The sequence below is a fragment of the Lissotriton vulgaris genome, chromosome 3_1, assembly GCF_964263255.1.
Source record: "Lissotriton vulgaris chromosome 3_1, aLisVul1.2, whole genome shotgun sequence".
Taxonomy (NCBI): Eukaryota; Metazoa; Chordata; class Amphibia; order Caudata; family Salamandridae; genus Lissotriton; species Lissotriton vulgaris.
Genome location: NC_141689.1, coordinates 509,237,256 through 509,258,398, shown reverse-complemented (window position 1 = coordinate 509,258,398; position 21,143 = coordinate 509,237,256). Strand labels below are relative to the sequence as shown.

General features: G+C 44.8%; 1 protein-coding gene across 1 annotated transcript in view; it reads left to right on the top strand.

Annotated features, from left to right (window-relative positions):
* Window positions 1-19,807, top strand: part of CRHBP (corticotropin releasing hormone binding protein) — a 206,258-nt gene extending 186,451 nt beyond the window's left edge. The window contains exons 6-7 of the mRNA XM_086962971.1: window positions 7-127; window positions 19,062-19,807. Of these exons, the coding sequence (XP_086819097.1) occupies window positions 7-127; window positions 19,062-19,225 (285 nt within the window). The 3' untranslated portion in view covers window positions 19,226-19,807. The remainder of the gene's footprint in view (window positions 1-6; window positions 128-19,061) is intronic.
* The last annotated feature ends 1,336 nt before the right edge of the window (window positions 19,808-21,143 follow it).

Below are 21,143 nucleotides of genomic sequence, written 5' to 3'. Positions count from 1 at the left end.
TCTTAGAAATACCCACCAGTAGGATGTAATGGAGTTGGTGACTTTGTGGAGCTTCTAGGTGGTGCAGGTCTGGATCCTTCGAAGATGTTTCCCCTGGCTGACTTGTGTTACTCTTTTCATGGACCTGGTGAGTACATGTTTGAGTTTGCTGTTTTTCAGGAGTTTCATATGTCACCCTAGTCAAAACCTACTAGTAGTGTCTTTCCATGTTATTGTCATTATTAGAAATTGTTCACGGTTTTTAGATCCATGAAGTTTTGTAAATGAGGACATAATTAGTGACTTTAAAAAAGATAAGCTTAAAATTGAAGCAGTGCCTCACTCAGATAGTTAGACTTCACTGTGAATTGAAATTAAGATAAATTCATGCCTCTAGAGCTTTCTTTTAAACTAAGATATACTAGGCAATATGAGAGATAGATAGATAGATAGATAGATAGATAGATAGATAGATAGATAGATAGATAGATAGATAGATAGATAGATAGATAGATAGATAGATAGATAGATAGATAGATAGATAGATAGATAGATCATGAAAGACTCTCAGATAACCACTGATAGGTCTGATCCCATTTTACTATTGCAAAATCTGTGAAGAACCTTTTAGAAAAAGTTACATTCACATAACCTTTCTGTGTGCTTTTTGTTATGTTTTGGCATTAATCAATACAACATATATTTAAATATCCCAAAGTTAAAATGTATAGAATACTGCCAATTTGACCAGAGAGTTAGATTTTAAATTGGAAATTGTTTTGAATTTTTATGCTAGCCAAGAATTACTTTTGAAACTTTGGAAGTATAAGACAACTCTCTCACTTGATGACTGGATTGAGGATAGTGGAGAAGTGTGGCTCACTGGTTAGAGCAGGCAGACCCTGAAGCAGAGGTCAGACCCGGGACCAGGGTTCAATTCCCGACGCGGCAGGGTCTTGAGCTCAAATGTCCACAGACTTGATAATTCTCGCTTCGGTGCCTGACCTAATCATGGGTTCACACTCTGCAACTCTGGGCATTAAGCTTGCTTAATCTCCACAACGGCCCCCGCGGCGGGATGCCTGGCTTTCACCATGGGGATGCCCTGTAGGGGCTATCTCACAGGGAAAAGCCAGGACGGGTTCCCAAGGCAAGCGCTTAGAGACCCCTGGGTGATAAGAGCTATATAAATCCAATACAATCTTCTATTATTATACAAATACGAACATGTTAGGATTTTCAGAAGCAACGAGGAATGTCTGTACAATTAGATATGGATCTTTTTTGTGACTTATATAAGTAATCCCTATATTTGATACCCTTCCTTCTTCATATCTTTTCTTTTGTCTTCTCCTTCATTCTTTCTTATATTTTCCTCCCCAGCTGTGCTGTTATGTCTAGTTGTCAGTGAGTAATATTCTTATTGTAATAGTAAATATAGATAGGTCTTTATTTTCCACATTTCTCTTACTGTGATGTAACATTGTCGTACAGTTAAAACATCTTCTTTAAAAAAATCAAAAAAATATAAATGGAAATTGAAATTCAGCAGTCCAGTTGGTCTAAAGATCTATGAAAAACAGCATGTTTGTGTAATGAGCATTCACTCCAATCTCCCTCTGATATATGGGACAAATGGGCTAGAATTTCAGGGAGGTAGGGTATACCCCAGTGAAAGTAAATGTATCCTTTACTTAAAGAAGCATTGGCAAAGTCAATAGGTCTCGTCTATGCAAGTGAGATTGGATTTGTCAATGTGTTTTAACCATTTTGTACACCATTGTGTCTGCTGTCCGGCATGGTTAAAAGTTAGTGGGGTAGTGGTGTAGAGTGGAGTAGTGTAGAGTGAAGAGATGTAGAGTGGTGTTGTGAAGAGCGGAGTAGAGTAGAAGAATGAGGTGGAGTGTCGAGGCGTGGAGTGTCATGGAATAGAGTGTTGTGGAGTAGAGTGGTGGAGCGTAGAATGGATGGGCATAGTGTGGAATAAAGTATCATAGAGTGGAGTGTCGAAGAGTGCCATAGAGTTCTGTGGAGTGACATAGAGGGGAGTAGAGACGTGCCATACAGTAAAGTAGAGTCTTGGAGTAGGGTCATAGAGTTGGGTGGGTAGCCTAGAGTTAAATTGCATAGTGTGGAGTGGGGTATCGTGGCATTGGGCTGAGCAGAGTGTTGTGATGTGTAGTAGAGTGGAGTAGAGTGTCATTGAATATCAAAGTAGAGGGATGTAGAGCTAAGTGGAGTAAAGTAGAGTGTCATAGAGTGGAGGGGCATTTTGTGAACGGGTGTTGAGCGGAACAAAGTGTTGCAGAGTAGAGTAAAGTTGAGTGGTGTACAGTGGAGTGCCGTATAGTGGAGTGGTGTGGCATAGAGTGGAGTAAAGCATTAGAGTGTAGTGGAGAGACACAGATTGGAGTAAAGTGGCATTGAGAATCGTAGATTGGAATGTCATGGATTGGAATGTCGTGGAGTGTCATGTTGTAGAGTGGGGTGGCATGGAGTATCGTAGAGTGGAGTGTCATAGAGTGGAGCAGTGTGACAGTGGGAAGTAGCATAGAGTGGCATGGAGTGTGGTGGAGTGGCGTGTTGTAGGGTGGACTGGTGTAGAGTGCAGTGGCATAGTGTAGAGTATGTATTGTGTGGTAGCACACTACCATTACCGACAACAGATTTTCATTAGAAATAGCAATTAAATTTGTAAATACAATTTTTCTGATAAAACTAAACAACGCACAAACGATAATGTGTGGAAATGGCAGCACCTAATGTACTGATTTGTTTTGATCAGTATTAAAATATTTGTTCCCAACCCACTTCCGAATTACAAAAAGATTTGCTTCATTTGTGCTTTTGTAATTGTGGTATCTTCATTTAAATTGTGTTGTGTGCTAGAAAAAAACATTTTGTTTCTCAGTACCCAACAAGATTGTCACATAAATCCTCTCACTTTAAAGTCAAAGAAAGCAAAGTAAAATTCAAGCTCCCTGGGAAGACAGAGCCTGACATTTGACCTTTGTCTCTGAACACACAGCAAATATGACAAGATTAGAACAAAATGTAAAGGCCTTTTTACAGAAAGTGAGGATTCATGGAAGAATGCAAGAAGCGCTGGTAAACAAGGTTTGCTCCACAGGAGCCACAAAGACATGCTGGACAGCCTACAACAAATAAAGCCAGCAAACAGAAAGCCAGAAAATGTTAGTTACAAGCCGCATAGCCAATAGTAAGCTATAGGTAGAGTGCATTCCCAGAGAAGCTTTCAGAATGTTTTTGATAGGTGGAGAGAACGCAGAGCACATGTGAGGAGCAAGGAGCAAGGGAGCAGGGAGCAGAGTCGCTGCTAAAATCAATCAAAAGTGGGCAGGATCCACACCATCTGCGCTCCGTACCGCTGTACCTCTGCCCCTGCACCAGCCCAGGCAAGTGCAGCATTGTTGATGGTATCGATATCGGTTAGAGGAAGGGTGATTCGATTCGGAGGGGTGGGACGAGACTGCAGAGGGTGTGGCACAGTCACAGAAAGTGGAGAACGCCTAACTCCTGCCTAGCCCCGAGTCCTGCCCATTAAAAAAAAGAGAAACAATCCAGTAAAAAGCCTGGAGCGCATACGCAAGCGCAGCAGCTGTAGCTAGCCCCGGCAGAGAGTGTGCTCGAGATGCCTGTAGAAGTGTCCTGGCTAGGTGCCAGGCGCAGCTTGAGGGCTTCCTCACTGTGCACCGCTCGCCATATGCTCTCCATCTTTTATTCCATCTTGCTTTTAATCGGACCTGAGTCAGACGAAAGCCGGACCATAGCAGCCTAAAGCTCAAAGCAGCCTAGAAACAGCCCTGAACCCCAAGTCCTGATGGAGGTAGGCGCTAGGGCATCGCCTTCAAAGCAGAAGGGGCAGCTATCAATGTAGCGGACATCTGGTACAATCACCACACGAAGTCAATAAAAAAAACAGAGGGAATTTCGCCATAAGCACAGGACCTCCCACCTTTACCTCACTTTGAGCATTAATATCCCTTAATGAGCATAAAAGAGGAATTTGACGTGTGCTGAGGAGATCATGCTAGAAACACACAGGATCACTCTCTGAATCTCTTGCGAACGAGGGTGAACACCACTATGAGGAAAAGAAAGACTTCCTGTTTTGCGGAGGGTTGGAAGATCACCCACCGAGTTTTTCTACAAAGGATAGACGGCAATGGTGAAAGGCAACAAGCGGAGCAAGCGAATACCACAAAGAAGAGAACTAAAAAAGCATGGCTACAGTCCAAGAAGATGTGGTTTTCACCATCAACACAATGGACAGAAAATGTCCATCATCAAAGACCAATATAAACATGGGAGGGATAACAGAATATAAGCACCCTGATGAGGTATTGTTTAATTACGCATAGGACAGCGAATCCCTACTACCAAAGAACAACCCTGAGACAGTAGGGTCAATAGAACAAAATCTATTGGTCACTCCCATGTCAAACAAAAATACATAACATTGAATTATCTGGTCAACAGAAAAAATGGAAAGCAGACAGGGGCTGAAACATAAGACACTTACTGCATACTTTCCAACTGTAGCCAAAGCGACACCCACTTCTATCATAGGAGGTCTTCCGTCTCGCCTAACTGTGACCAAATCTAAAATGGATACGGACATGAAGGAGAACCAGCCTACCAGCATCATAAGGCAAACGTATACAATAAAAAGCAAGACCACCTCAACTCTCCAAACTAACACAAACTCTTCGAACAAGCTGTCTTCCATACAAATTTCCAGCGAAATGAACTTGCCTAAGAGGGGGAGCAGTGGTTACCAGCAGGATTTTGGGCCCGCAATCACAGAAAAAATAAATCTATAGGAGAAAATGAAGGAGTTATTATTGGTAGAGGGGGAAGAATATGTACATGGTACAGACTGGGGCCAGCTGGATAACAACATTTCAGCACCTTCGAATGTAGGCGACATTGAAAGCCTACACCTGCCACAACAGGGGAAGGGGCAAGGTCATACCTGCAAGATCTCAGTCCAGTCGATCTTTGCACCCGATAAATTATATGGCAACCCCTTGCAGGACAATACAGTTTTAAGTTTGGATCTTACCAATGGCCAAGACAAACTGCTGTCCTCTATAAACACGACTCTCATGGCAGCAATTAATGCTCCCACCTGCCAACCACATAAACTGGAAATCCAAATGGACATAATTCACACAATAGCCCTAGCGATTGTAAAAAACCTCAGCCAAACTTCACAATATAGAGAAGGGGCTTGAAGTCAGTGGGTGCCATTGTACTGACATTGTAGACAAACTAATGACACTCCCAGAAGTCCTGTTAACAATGATAAATTACCTAAGGAACCTTAAGCCACCCTACCAGCGAAATCCAAGTAATGTCAAAACAGGAATCATCTCAAAAGGGTCTGTCTTGTTTAAAGGCTACATATCACAAACGCAAAAGTTATCATGCATGGGAGGACGAAGTAACTGGAGACTCCCCAAATTCCAGTCAACATCACCAAAACCCAATCATTGACAAAACAGAATCCGACACTATAGGGCCAGACTCCATAAAAGGCTGGATGCTACAAATGTAGAGTCCATCTGGTAAGGAAAAAGAAGATGTAACAAGGGTCTCCTCAAAACTCGAAATAGCAAAAAATGTACGAATCGCCAATTATTAAGTTAGGCACAAGTCAGGAAACTTCAAGTTTCTGCACACTAGATCGAAAGAAGAACAGTAATGCCAGACACATCTCTAGGAGTTACAAGGGGGAACACCACCACCGTCAATTACCATTCCTAACACTAGGGATTCTCCCTCAGAATGGTGTTACAACAATCAAATTATCAGCACAGAGAATGGAAATCAGAGAACCAGCCAAGCCAAAAAATCAGGCATCAAAATCATATCCTGGAATGTGGCTGGCATTCAGAGAGCGCTTAAGTATGAATCTGCAAGGAAAACGCTGCAAGAGGGGTACATTTTCTGCCTACAAGAAACCTGAGCAATCAAGTCTACTCATTTGGACAGTTTGCAGGCTTTCACAAACTAGCGACTAGAAACCAATGGCATGGCAGACAATCTGGTGGAATCTTGACTTACATAAAAACACACAACAGATCTTAAAGCAAAAAAAATCAAGTCAAACTCAGAATTGCTGCAGGCGCGCATTGTGGGAAAAAACGAGGACAAGGAAGGAAGATCCTCACTCCCACAAGATGTATTTTCATAACCAGAAACCTGAGATGTCTGGCAGACTTCGACCAAAAAGGAAGTTGGATATCACAAGACAGCAGCTTGAACTCATGAGTTAATATCAGGTTCAACTCGTGAGTCGGTAAAAATCAGGTTCAGACTTGCAAGTCAGGATTGCTGAGTTATGTGTCAAAAAACCTGAGCCCACTGGTGAACATCTGGCTTGCATCCACAGTCGGTGTGTTGTCTCACTCCCATAGTAATGCAAACTCTCACATTTAGGTTCACCTTGGCTCTCATAATGTGAGCTCTATCCACTCTCAAAGACAAGGAGATGTAAACCACTGAGTGCATCTTCTCTCATCAGTGACCGTTCATTGTCAGAGATATTGTGAGAGGTTCGCTTTAGTTTTCAAGCTGTTTGTTAGAAATTGGGTTTCTGGTTGGCAAAGGTATGCACTCTGTCCAAGCAAGAACCACAATCCTAGTCAGGGTAAGTCAGTAACACACTTTGAAATAATCTGTGCTCACCCTCTGTTAGCTTTGAACAGAGCAGTCAGGCTTAACTTAGGAGCAATGTGTAAAGTATTTGCGCAAGGAGAAAATGGGGGGAGAAGGAGGATAAAGCAGAACTAGGTCGGCCTCCAATTTATGTCAGAAAAGTCAGAAACCCATTGTAGTGGGTCCAGGGACCTAGTTCGTGTGTGTGGTGTACTGCGTGATTCTGTCAGTATTTACCATAAGAAAGAAAAATTTCTTTCTAGAGTCCCCTCACTCACCGGGGTTTCCCCACGGTGACATGCTTCATCATTGGGGCCATCCCAGTTCTCTACGAAAAGGGGCGTGCTGCGACTAGCGAACTACGCAGGAGCACTATTTTGTGAAAAGGCTATGTGTTGTGCAAAAGTGTGGTGTGGTGGAGTGGTTGTGAGTTAAAATTACCGTGCTAGTGGGCCTCAACAATTTATTCTGCTCCTAGCTAGGTACGTGCTAAAATGGGGTAACACTGTTGTCTAACCTTAAGTATTCGTGCAACACTTCAAACACTAGCTTATTGAAAATGCCACAAAAGACTCCACGCCTGTTTAGAAAAATAGAGAGTAATTTTATATATAAAACAAGACAAAAATGACAAAAATTCAATCAGTAGAAGTTAAGATCTGATCTTTTAAAGATTAAATGTAAAAATAGCACTCAGAAGCAGAAAGTTCTTAAAGTCTAAATTGGTCATGCTGGACTGGGACAAAGTCAAGAGTTCAGGCTGACCGTGATGGAGTGCGAGAGGGGATAGGGAACTACGCAGGGCCCGCTAAGCGAAAGTACGTTGATCCTGGTCACCAACAACAAGATGTGTCGGTGATCCCCACGCAGTTGGTGTGATGCGCTGGATTTCTCCACAAGACAGTCTATCTTCTCCATACAGTGGCATCGATGCTTCGGTTCGCATGCAGTGATTCCAGAGGGGGTTCCAAGTGTGATGTGTCAGTCCGGTTCCAGAAATGGTGGGATGCACCTGTTCCATTTGGTGCAACAATGTCAATGCGTTGGTTCTAAGCGCATTGCGTCTATCTGGTTCCCACAACAGGAAGGATTCGTCAGTTCTGATCTGCGCAACGATGTTGACGTGGATGTTCTGGCAGATGCAGCATTTTACACTCACTTCCAAGGGCCCAGGACTGAATTGGCACCACTTGGCAAAGCAGGACTCAGAGCAGGCAAAGTCCAGATGCTGTTTGCAGGGTGAAGAAAGAGGTCTTTGATATCCTTGAAACTCATAAACAGGCGGCAAGCCAACAAGTCCTTGGAGATACTTACATTCTGGGATGTAGAGACACAGGTCCAGTCCTATTCACTCCCAGGCAAAGAAGGCAGCTGGTCAAAACAACCAAGCAGTTCAGTAAAGTGGCAGTCCCTCCAGCAGCACAAAGAAAACACAATGCGATAGATGGACAGAGTGCTGAAACTTTTCTGACACTCACCCTCAGTTACTATTAGATTTGGGTTGAATCTATCATCATTCTCTCTCTTCACCACCCAGTTCAGACCCAGCCATATTCAAATCAGCCTTGACCCTATTCCTCATGGAAACAGTCCCGCCTGAACTGACAAGGCAGGTCTTCCCTGGACCGGAAACAAGCATCTTTCTTCCTGGTAGAATGTCCTCAGTTCTAAAAGTGTTCTGATTTGGTGGTGTCAGAGGCCCAGTACTTATATGCACTTGGGTCTTTGAAGTGGTGGAGACTTCAAAGAGATGCGTTGATGTGCACAGAGTCCCTTTCTTTCCTGTCCTGGCTCTAGACTCACTACAGGGGGGTATACAACTCTTTGTGTGGGGACAGGACACACCCCTTTCATGTGTATGTGTCAGTTCCTCCTCCCAACCTGCTCAGGAAGACCAATCAGCATGCAAATGATCACTCAGTCACACCTTCCCTTCCTTTGTCTGTGGCTGTCTAGACAGAATGCAAGAAGCCAGCTGTCAGTCATCAGAGATGTGTATTCCAGAGACAAATAGAAGGCATCAATGGTGACAGTACGAAAAAAAAATGTTTTACACCATTTGTTTCACACTTTTTTGTGTTGTGACACCATTGTCTTCTGGAAAAGGAATGGCAACCAATGATGAGAAAGGGGCAAAGTATTGGTAACATCTGCCAATTTCCCCGAGGGTATTCGCCCGTGAGGTGCCTTCCTCTCCGCCACACTTTTTTTGCTTTCACTGTTTATGTGTGGATGGATGTATTGTTCAAGTAGGGCAGACATCATAGGATATGTCGAGTTGAATACACGCTGGAATTTCCTATTAGTAGTCACAAACAGTGGTTTGGCATGGACAGTAGGGCATTAGAGAATACACACCCAACCACAGAATTGAGAGTGGGTGAGTCTGGAATTTTATGATAGATTACTCTAGTATAGGATGTTCTCATGCCTAATAGATGATTGCTAACTAAGGTCCAGGGTACAGGGATTGGCAGGGAACTGATGTCAACTACTGAGCAATACGGATGGGCAATTGATCTGGTGGGGTCGGGGTGAAGAGGTTAACTTGGCAAAGTGCTGAACCCCTACCTGCTGTTGAATTTGTGTACAGTCGTAGTGCTGCCAGTCAAACTGCCATGGGAAATTATGTATCAAAAGGAGATACTATCTTTCCTTTTGGAGGCCTCTAACTGGTCCTGCCAGTTCTGGTCCTCCCAACCCTTTTTGTATGCCGCAAACACCTCCAGTGCCGGGCTGGCACTGCCGGGCACCGGCAATCCCCCGGCAGGCTGGATGGGGGCCGGTTTTATCTCAGGGGGCCGGTTTTGTTGCTGGGGCCGATTCGAGCTTTGGTGTGACCAAGCACAGAAAAAGCACACAACAACTATCTGCATAAAATGTAGCTGCTGCCTGGTGGTGCTGCACGCACCGTCCTTGACTTGTCCGTGGTGGATATCATGTCATCACCCGATTTTATTTCATTTCAGCCCTGACATTATATTATTTATTAAAAATCCACTGGGTGGTGGCTGCACAGCACAGCCCTTCCATGCTCGTCTTCAATCTCCGCCTTCGCGTCTGCGCGGCATGTCATTCGCCCTTAGGGCGGGGGTCTGGAGTCCGTGTACCTGGTGGTGATCATGCGCAAGCGTATTGGGGGTCGCACACTGAAAGTGAGCGTGACTGTGAGGCAGAGGAGGCCAGAGAGTGAGAGGACGAGAGGCTGGAGCGGATCCTAGAGTCCCTGGCTTGACCCCATAATTTAATTATTTGTTGCCTGCCCGGGCCGTGTCTGTAAGCTGCCGCTCGGCACCCACAGGTGATTGATGATCGGCAATGCAAATGCAATCCTTATCTCCCACCCTGACCCTGGGGGCGTCGTGACCGGGCCGGCCGCCGGAATTGCAAAAGCCTGGTTAGGCCCCGGCCCGGTTCCGCGACCGCAGCAGTGGTTATTATTCAGAGTGACATCAACAGTTACAGTTTGAGTAACAGAGGGAAGCGTTCTGTCTACTGTCTCGCTCGTGGCAGCGTTTTTAGGGCACTGGAATTGGTTTAAAATTAACTATTCATTTTAACAGCTGTCAATGCCGAATCGTTTTATGGCTCGGCTTGTGCTTTGGAACTTCGGTCCATGACCTGGCTTAATACTCCCAATAAAATTCGTGGCTTGGCCACTTCTAAGTAAACTTTCTATCAGTGATGTCCTAAAGCAAAGCAAAGCAAAGCTTCACAGAAGAACGCCCAAAACAAAGCACAGGAGTCAGAGGGCTGCATGTACGGTGACGTCACAAAGGAACATCCCAAAGCACAGGGGCAGAGTTCACAGATCTGCGCCTACAGTGACATCCAAAAGCACGGGAGGCAGTGCAGTGGCAGTGAGCTCCGTTTACTGTGACATCACAGGGCACGGTCTCCCATTGACAATCTAAAGCTCAGGAGGCAGCGTTGTCACAGAACATGAGCTACCAGCATTAGAGGCACCGCTTGGAGCATGATGCACTGCTGTACTTAGCAACCTCTACTTTACCCACTAGGGGCCATATGTATGAAGCGTTTTTCTTGTCGCAAACGCTGCGAATCGGAAATTCGCAGCGTTTGCGACAAGAAAAACGTGAAATGCGATGTATGAAATTATCGCATCGCAAATGTTAAGGAATCGCAACATTTGCGATTCCTTAACATTGCACAAGCATTTAGGAAATCGCATGTATGAAATATTTAAAAATTGCGATTTTGGAATAAGATGTCGCAAATTACCACCAACTTGTAGTTGGTGGTAAATTGCGAATTCTTTTCAAAAAGCATTTTTTTTTAAAACAAAAGGTGCCATGTGACGCTCATACATGCCCTTTGGGCATGTATGTGCGCCATATGCGCACACATGTCATTTTCAGGGGTGCAGCAGGGTGTTCTTGAGACACCCCTGCACCCTGGAAAATTCGCAAAATTTGCGATTAGCAAATTGCTAATCGCAATTTTGCCTTTCATTTCTATGGGCCAAGAGGCCCTTAGAAATGAATGGGATGTATTCCTTATTTGCGAATTCGCAACTTGCGAATTCGCAAATAAGGAATTATTGGAAATCGCTAAAAAATAGTGATTATTTACATACATACCGTTTTGCGATTTCCAAATAGCGATTCCTTAAAATTCGCTATTTGGAATTCGCAAAACGATAGAATGATACATATGGCCCTAGGATCGGAATAGCGTCTTTCATGCAAAATACTGCCCACAGAAGATGAAACAACATTCCATCACAGTCTTAGCAACAAGGGACAACATTGCAACTCTCACACGTTGACAGCTGGTGCACCCCGAAAATGAGTGCACACTTTTATCTTGGCACACCGGAAGTTTATTAGCAGGGCATTTTATCTGCCCCAATTTAACCTTCCGCTTTCCCGCTCCCACTGCCAACCACTTTCTGGGCAACAAATAGACCTTTCTTCCTTGTCTATTCCATAACTTACAGAACGCTTCCCTTTGTTGCTCAAAGATCGGGTGAATGCGCAAAGGGCTGCCATGTTATGCCTCCACCATGATAGTGCCTAGATGCCTGTGCGTTTTCAGGGAGATTTGTTTCACTTTCTAACAAGCCTCACCTGTAACAAAACATGCCCGGCTCAATAGAAGATCGTGCAGAGTTCACCAAACAAAATCTGCTTACATTTTGAATATCTTCACAATCAGGGGAGAAGCATGTTTGTGAGGCTGGACCACAGGAGGGTGGACAGCCCCGCCACTTTTCGACCACAAACGGACTTACATTCTGCACTGGCCCTGTACTGTCAAATAAAAACACACCTTGTTCCAAAATAGTGCTGATGGGGGTGAAAAAAAGCGCTCTTGCAAGCTATTCACTTGCTAGGAGGGCACTGTCCCAGAACATAGCCACAGGGAGCAGTGGGCGGGATCGGCAGCGGGGCACGGCGTGCCCCTACTTCTTTAATTACATAAAGTCCATTCCCCTACTTTCTTATTTTAAACATGCCTCCCAGAGGGCAGAAGTTGCTGAGGCCGATATTTAAGGCTCAGCTTTTGGGGATGGGCGGAATAGGCAGAGAAGGAAAAGGACTCTGTCTATTCCTTCTTGCCCAGAGTACACAAGGATAGTGTCCAGTTCTCCTGCTGCTGGCAGCTGCCCCCCCCTCTTTGTTCCCTATCTCCCCTCTCTTTCTGTCTTGCTCCTCCCCATTTAGTGAAAATGAGCCTTCAAGAAACAGGTAGTACCTTCACTTTCCTCCTTTCGTTTATTTGCTCCCCTGTGAAATGGGAAAACACTTTTGCTGGAAACGAAGTCTTTTTTGAAATTTTTCAATTTCTAAGTGCAGCCTCGGGGTGGAGAGAAATAAAACATAAAAAATATGAAAAATAACTAACTAACTAACTAAAGCAAGACAGAGTGATTGCAAGGTGGGCAGATTGATTTATTCACACCTGAACACATAAGCGCCACTTTACAGTGTTTGCCAGTGAAGCGCTACTTTTGTTTTCTTGTTGCTCTTTGAACAACATGGTTTTCCCTGGGTGGGAAAGTGCCCTATTCCAGGAGGTACTGAAGTACCTGCTGGATTGGTGAATTGGTAAACAAAATGTGGACTGCGGCTCTATGTTCACGAATGTGGTCTTTTTAAACCATACTGCTTAGGCTTTGTGAGGATATAGGCAATGGCATTGAAGTGGATTCCTTCTGGACCCTGTAGTTGACTTTTCAGGCAAAAGCACTCACTAATTTCTGAATAAGGAGTATAAAAAGAAAAAGGTAACCATGTTGTTTCTGCTTACATTTCACATGCTTTACTTAATCTTGCATTCCCTATAAGCGATGGCTTTTTCTAGAATGTTGTCATATTTTTTTTAGGCAGCATATTAGTCTTGTCTAGTGCGTAATTTGAATTGAGTCACATCCAGGTGTTTATAGCGGGTCAGTGCAGTGCAGGTTTCTCTCAGTGCGGCAGTATGGTGTTCAGTGGGAGAGAGGATGTGGCACTTTGGTCAGAGCTGCTGAGTTTGGAACTGGGTAACTAGGTTCAGCCTTCATGACCAGTCCACCAGACCACTCCCCCTGAGGGAGCACATTCCCATGCTAGACCTTAGAAGGCTTCGCAAGACCTTAGAAGCTCTGGTGTCTTAGCACCAGCAGGTGGACCTAGCAGTGACAAGTGTGGGTTAAACTAGAAGGCCTGTCCGCCACAATTCATTCTGAAGTTCACCTTCAGTCTTGCAGGCAGGCCTATGAAGCAGCACACCATAGAGTGACAATGACTCTGTCACTGAGGTCACAGGACACTTAAGCAGGGTGGCTCGAGAGAAGTACGACCGCACCAGATGCTGACCAGCAGCGTTCCGTGCAGGTATCAGCGGTGGGGCAAAGGGGCCGGGTAAGGGGGAATTACAAGGGACAATGCAGAGGGAAAATTAAATAAATTATTCATTTTCCCTCTACATCGTCTTTCGAAATCCCCACTTACCCGGCCACACCTCCCCACCGCTGTTACCTGCATGAACCGCGGCTGGTGCTGACTTCAGTTGGGGGCATCATGTTTGCAAGTATAATATGGTTTTAAAAGCCCTTGCTGCCTGCTTTCTGGCCTCCAACAATTTCCGACCCACCTCTGATTCCGCCCACTGACCCTATGCACAGGTTATTCCCACCCTCAGATTCTCCGCCCACAGTTCCGCTACTTTTTTCTCCTACTTTGACCATTGACAGAGAGGAGAATAATTATTATGCACACATAACCCTTTCTTCTCACCGCTACAACATTAGCCCGAGCTGTGGACTGTGTTAGTTTTGTGCAGAGGGAGGTTGTGGACTATGTCAGCTGTGTTCACAGGGTGGTGATTAAGCATGGGCGAATTTTGCGAATCTGGCGTTCGCAAATTTGCGTATTTGCGAACTCGCAATCCGCAAAATCCGCGAATTCTCGCGAATTTGCAGATTTTTTTGTTTTTATAGTGTTCGCAAGGGTTTCTGCCAGTTCGCGAGGATTTTGTACCAGTTCGCAATTGCGAACTTACTTGTCGGCACGCAACGGTCGCGACTATGTTGTTTCTACGTCTGGTTCATCATCACAGGTTCACAGCACCCTCTGTTTCAACACTGCCACCCTCTGGTACATCAATGCCACCCTCTGGTTCATCATCATCACTGTAGATTATGGGGGGGGGGGGAAGCAAGCACACCTGCCCTGCTTCAACTGACATTAATTAATTTGGGGTTGATTTATTAATGTGTCACAGTTTTAAAATTCCAGTCTGGCACCTGCTTCCTTATCTGTAATTTGCTTTCTGTTGCAGTGCAATTTTTTTTCCAGGACCTTTGTGGCCTACTTGTAGCTATTCTATGATCCGCTGTGAGGGTCAGAGCAGGGTCATACAATTGTTGCAACTAGCAACTGAACTCTGGAGGGGCCCCAGTCAGGAAGCACTACAGGGAATGGTTACTAATGATGAATTTGAACTTTTGCACCGGCTGAGTGCTTTCAGTTTAGCAAAACTAATTTTTCTGCAGAACAGTAAATGTAATGCCCCAAACAAACTTACTTGTGAAAGTTGATTTCTAATCCAAAAGTGATCCAAAGAAAGTCAAAAGGCCTCAAATCCAAAAAAGGGCAGGCAAATGTCAACCTGAGGAGTTATTCTGATAAAAATCATCATTTTCAGAAGGTCTATGCTGCTTGCTAGGGGATTTCTTGATTGTTGCTGCACGCCGCACCTACATGTTCGCAATTGCGAACTTACGCCGCAAAATTGTATCACCAAGAAAAAAAAATCCGCTGCGTGCGAATTTGCAGAATTTCGGTAAATTCACGAGCGTTCGCGGATCGCGAATTTACCGAAAATCCGCAAAATCAGCGAGCGGAACGGATTTTCCGCCCATGCTTAGTGGTGGTAGACCCTGTCAGCTGTGTGCACAGGGTTGGCGGTAGACCCTGTCAGCTGTGTGCACAGGGGGACAGTAGACTCTGTCAGCTGTGTGCAGAGTTGGGCATTGATTTCAGCAGTGTGCAGACGAAAGGCTGTGGATTGTCAGCAGTGTGCAGACGAATGGCTGTGGATTGTCAGCAGTGTGCAGATGAATGGCTGTGGATTGTCAGCAGTGTGCAGACGAAAGGCTGTGGATTGTCAGCAGTGTGCAGACAAAAGGCTGTGGATTGTCAGCAGTGTGCAGTGGGGGGGTTGTGGATTGTTAGCAGTGTGCACTGGTGGGGCTGTAGTTTGTCAGCAGTGTGCAGTGGTGGGGCTGTGGATTGTTAGCAGTGTGCAGTGGTGGGGCTGTAGATTGTCAGCAGTGTGTAGTGGTGGGGCTGTGGATTATCAGCAGTGTGCAGTGGTGGGGCTGTGGATTGTCAGCAGTGTGTAGATGAAAGGCTGTGGATTGTCAGCAGTGTGCAGACCAAAGGCTGTGGATTGTCAGCACTGTGCAGTGGTGGGGCTGTGGATTGTTAGCAGTGTGCAGTGGTGGGGCTGTAGATTGTCAGCAGTGTGCAGGCGAAAGGCTGTGGATTGTCAGCAGTGTGCAGTGGTGGGGCTGTGGATCGTTAGCAGTGTGCAGTGGTGGGGCTGTAGATTGTCAGCAGTGTGCAGATGAAAGGCTGTGGATTGTCAGTAGTGTGCAGTGGTGGGGCCGTGGATTGTCAGCAGTGTGCAGTGGTGGGGCTGTGGATTGTCAGCTGTGTGCAGACGAAAGGCTGTGGATTGTCAGCAGTGTGCAGTGGTGGGGCTGTGGATTGTCAGCAGTGTACAGACAACGGGCTTTGGATTGTCCGCCCTAATATCAAACGGTTTACGGCATTGAAAGTGAATCAGAGTCGGATCCGGGGGCAGATTGGGGGCGGTGGGGTGCTGGCAATCATCTCCTCACCGCCGCAGACATGTTAAGGCAAAATGACAGTGGAGACACCAGCAATAATGTCAGGGAGGGAGGAAAAGATGGAAGGGATGAAGAGATGAAGGAGGGAGGAAGGGATAACTAAAGGAGGGAGAGAGAAAGCGAGGAAAGACTTCTAGAAGGGAAAGATAAATGAAGCATGAGAGTGAAGGGCAAGGGGTTGTCCAGAGGGATGACAGGAGTATGGGGATGGGAGAGAAGAAAGGAAGAATAGGCGCGGAAAGAGAAGAGCTAGAAAACTGCTTCGGACAGACAGAAGGAAGGGAGTTTGCAAGGGAATGAAGACTGACAAGTGAAGGAAACCAGTGAGAAAAGGAGGGAACAACGATGGAAGAGAAGAAAAAAGGAAAGATTTCGGTAAGAGAAACAATGATTGAGGAAGGAGAAGCGAGAAGCCACAATGTGTCTCGGCTAGAAAAGCCCACAAGGCTTATATCTGAGGTACAAATTTTGGCAAAGCCAATTCAGCCATACAGCCTTCTGAGGTTGATACATTGACTCACTTTAAATTAGTTCATAGCTGCACGTTTTTAAAATTCTTAGAAAAGGCAAAACCTACTGCATTACGAGCAAAGAGGGGGCCTGATGGGGGGGCCACCTCCATGTGCTTTGTAATAATAAATGTGCTGTAAAATGCACAGTTTTGGTCTGTCTTTTTCCAAAGTTTTCTTGGTGGGAGAACGCACCCCAAACCCCCTAGTAGTGCTCGGCCTCACACGCTAAGCGCGCTCGCTACATGCCAGGAGGGGGCTGGTCTAGCAAAATTTGCCAGGGCTACTTTCAGTTCCCAGTCCGGCCCTGAACACCTCTTTATAACGCCATCTAGCCTCCTGTATCAACACAGGGTTTAGAGATCTTGAAACTGTTATCAATTGAGCTTTAGCCAGTCCTTAGTAAACCAGGAGGCCGATTCAGTGGCAGCTGTTTTCAAATTGCCTGAACCCCCCTGTGACTAAAATAGACTACTTAAGAAGTTGAACAACTGTTCATGGTATGTTATATACTGCTTTATACCGCGCTCAATTACTACCGGAGTATCCTGGCGCGAATAGACCGCTGGGGAACCCGTCCTGGCTTTCCCTGTGAGATGGTCCCTACTAGGTATCTCCAAGGTAAAACCAGGCATCCCGGCATATGTGGGGGGCCATTGTGGAGATGAGGCAAGCTAATGCCCAGAGTTGCTGAGTGTGATCCCTGGTTAGAGTAGGCGCCGAGGTGAGAATTATCGTGTCCACTGACCCTGGTCCCCGACCCTGCCGCGTCGGGAATTGAACCCTGGTACTGGGCCGTCCTCTGCTCCCGGGTCTGCCGCCTCTAACCAGTGAGCCACACCACTCACCACTTCATGAATAGTGGAAATAGGGATAGCATGATTATCGCAGTCCATATATGGTGATAAAGTAGAGGTAAAAAGTTCATAGATTAAGGAAAGCCGTGCTGGACAAGAGGGAACTTTGGACCACTTTAAGACCTTCCTTAAGTTCCGAAAAGTAACGTCCAAATAAGGCTCTATGCCGAGTAGTGGAAGCAGACAACCTCGCTTTAGGCGTTAGATGCAGAGGGTTGTGATCACTCTCTATTATTTCAGTTATTAGAAAGTCTCCCAGCTAACCCTATGGATTGACAGAACACACAATCATTACAAGGAAAAGAGTCAAGGTTGTAACAAAAATATCTGAGGCCATTAATATTCAGTACTGTATAGGGCCATTTATTGGGGTTGTTAATACTGGTTCATGTGTTCTGCTGTTAAATCTCCCTAAATTTGGAGTCATGTAATGCATATTTACTGCCTGTGGTCATTGCGCACATACTGCGTTAGGCCACAGAGTCATATAATTACTAAGGTAAATGATGCATGGACCTGCTAGAACCCTGATGCATACCGTGTCTGCGATCACTGAAGTAAATTATTGCCTGAGTGATTGATACATGTTGTAATAAATGGACATTGAGACACCTAACAGTCTTGGACATTGATGCTCACTCCTGTCTCTATATTGCGGGGCTTATTTAACCGGCCCCTTGCGCCAGTACGTCACGTTGCATGACGCACCGGCGGCGCAACCTGCTGTCCGATAATTACAAGGAAACGTAAAGCCACCTTTGTGGATTTACTTGCGCTTGGAAATATCGGCCCTTTTCACGCAACACTTTGTGTGTAAGGGACGTGACATTGGTGTTGCTGTGGGTGTTCCCACGCAACACCCATGTATTCTGATAGATTTCCAGATTTATGAGAAATCGTAAACCTAGAAATGTGTCACAATGCCACACCACCCCAGTGGTAGCGTAGCTAGGCACAATGAGGACATTTTCTTCCTCTTTCTGTGCCTGCTGCATTCTACAGCACTCATGGAAAGAGGAAATCACCTCAATGTATTGTTTGTGTGCAGGAAGGTTTTCCTTCCTGCACAAAAACAATCTCTTACGGCGCAGGTATCCTTGCACCATGGTCAAGGGTGCCTGTGTCAGTGCATGGCAGTCAAATGGGAAAGCACAGGGATGCGACATATTGTTGTAAATATGTCATATCCCTGTGCTTTGAAAGTGACTCAGTGCGGCGTAGCCAAATGGCTTGTGGCACGCACTGAGTCACTTTCATTGTAAATATGGCCCTGCATGTCCTGTTCCTAGCTTGTGCACTTCTGCAGAAAGGAAGCCTCAGGGACTCAGAATAGAGATGGACTGGTGCAAGTTAACTAATATAAAATGTATACCAGAGTGTAAATGATCTAGCAATTCCCTCCCCATCACCCAGAGCAGAAAATTGTTTGCCTGTGATGAGGTTTTGGAGCAATGGTTGGTTATGAAAATGCATGTTTTATATGCCATTATTTCGAAAAGTTCAGCTATACATATTAAAAACGTGTGTCTGTTAGCGATACAAAATATAAATGGTGGTTAGAGTGCAAATAAGCGCTTACTGTCAAAACTGAATAATTTTAAAAAAAATGAATGTCAGATTTGGAAATATGCTTCTTGTCAACTGATACAGCTGTCTTCTCTCTGGTAGCTCGAATGAAGATTGGGTGCGACAATGCCGTAGTGCGGATGGTGTCCAGTGGCAAATTTATTAACCGGGTGACGTTTGAGTACAATCAGCTTAATCGCCGAGATGACCTGGGGGAAAATGAGCAAGGAAATAGTGTGGAAGAGGTCTGCTTCCCCAAAGACTGAGCGGAGGGCGTTACCGTACATGTTCACGTTTTTCACCAAATGGCGTTTCTGTGAAGCCATCCCCTTTCAGCCTTGTCGACGTCACTCACATAATTTGTAGAAGCACTTTTAGAGCCCCGAGTAGTGTCAACTCCCAACATTATTCCAAATTAAACCATCATTTTACATGTTTTTTACATTTCCAGCAGTTTTGTTTGAAGTCTGATTTATGTTGATAAATAAGTCTAGCTGTCTTATAAATATTTCAGGTAAAACAGAAATAAAGAGAGTGCATTCGACAGAGGACAATATTTTTTAATACATTCATGTATACGACTGAGGAGTACACAAGACAAGCTTATCACTGAAATTCAATGAATGCAATCTTTTTATAGCAGCCGAAAAATAAAAGATAACATGGCTGGTGGCTGCAAATGGATTTTATAATACAGAAAAAAACATTGTCAATGTAAAATATGTTGTGTTTATAATATTATTGCATTGTTATTTATGTATAATTACTTGTTTATAATAAAGATGTATAGCATGAACACATTTTCTTTACAGAAGTACAAACATAAATAAATATATACCAAGCGAAGGCAGACAAGTGTCGCACATGATTCTTTTAATCTAACCTGCAGGAGCAGAAGCAAAGAAGAAGAAAATGACAACATAAACACAATTATTTACTTCCATATAGTGCCTGCTGAAACTGTTTTTTTTTCTTTTTGGAGAACTATAATGATAGTCGGTTTATCAACTTTGGGAAGAGGAAAGTTCAAATCAACCCTGCTTGGATTCAGACCTATGAACTTCAGGTCACATCGATAGAGGAAGTGTGGGGAGGTTATGCTGTTGAGCTTCAAACATTCCAAAGCTTTAATGGTAATTATTGGCCCTCAGCGGACTTGATTCGTGCTGACTTTTAAGCACACGGATCACCAGTTAGGAGGTCCCCCTAAAATGGCCCAAGCTACTTTTAGAATTGGGAAAACAAGCAATAACTCAGTGTTTACCTCTCACATCTAATGTATGAGTTTTCTAGAATGAGATACCCCTCTCTTTAAGGGAGGTTGATGTTTGCTACCTCCACCCCAACCCCCCCTCCTTCTCCCCCCCCAGCTGCCCCCCTCCGAGGCCAAAAGAAGGTGATGTCCTTGATGTCTGTTCAGGCATTACCTTACCAATCTAAGTGCAGCATAACATGGATGACGATTTCAGTAGCACCAAAACTGATACGTTGTGCCCGATTCACAAAGATTGTGCTGTGAGTTATTCCTGCCGTACTCCTGGCATTCAGATTTATTCCATGGCTTACCTCTGGAATTCAGAGCAAATCACAGCAAATTGTTTGTCAATCAGCCTGATATTGGAGGTTTTGCTTGACCAAAGCCTCAGATAAGGTCGAAATGGAGGATCACAGAAAGCATAAATGTTCTGGACTTCCTACAGTATTAAAGAAGACGCAATACATGAAGCCATTTATTTCAGACTAGCTGTACCCTGACACGTGTTGCTGTGGCTCAGTCTGGTTAAATGGAAGAGAAAGAAAAGAGTAAGATCACATTTCTAATATGTTTAATTTCACATTGCTTGTGGGCACACAATATGTTTTTATGACTGTTGTCACGTTGTGTGTATATATAAACACACGCTAATGTTGCAAAGTGAACCGACTCCTCCCCGCTCCTTCCACCCACTTCCCGGTCTGCCATCCTGACACCAACTGTTCATCCTAATATATGTAGACTATTTTCTCTATGCTTCCTTTCTTAATGTTACAAAGTGAACCAACTCCTCCCCCCTCCCTCCACCCACTTCCCGGTCTGCCATTCTGACTCCAACTGCCCATCCTAATATATGTAGACTATTGTCTCCTTGACCTTTTGATTAAAAACGTGCGTATTAGACACACGAGTATTCAAATCCAACGTTG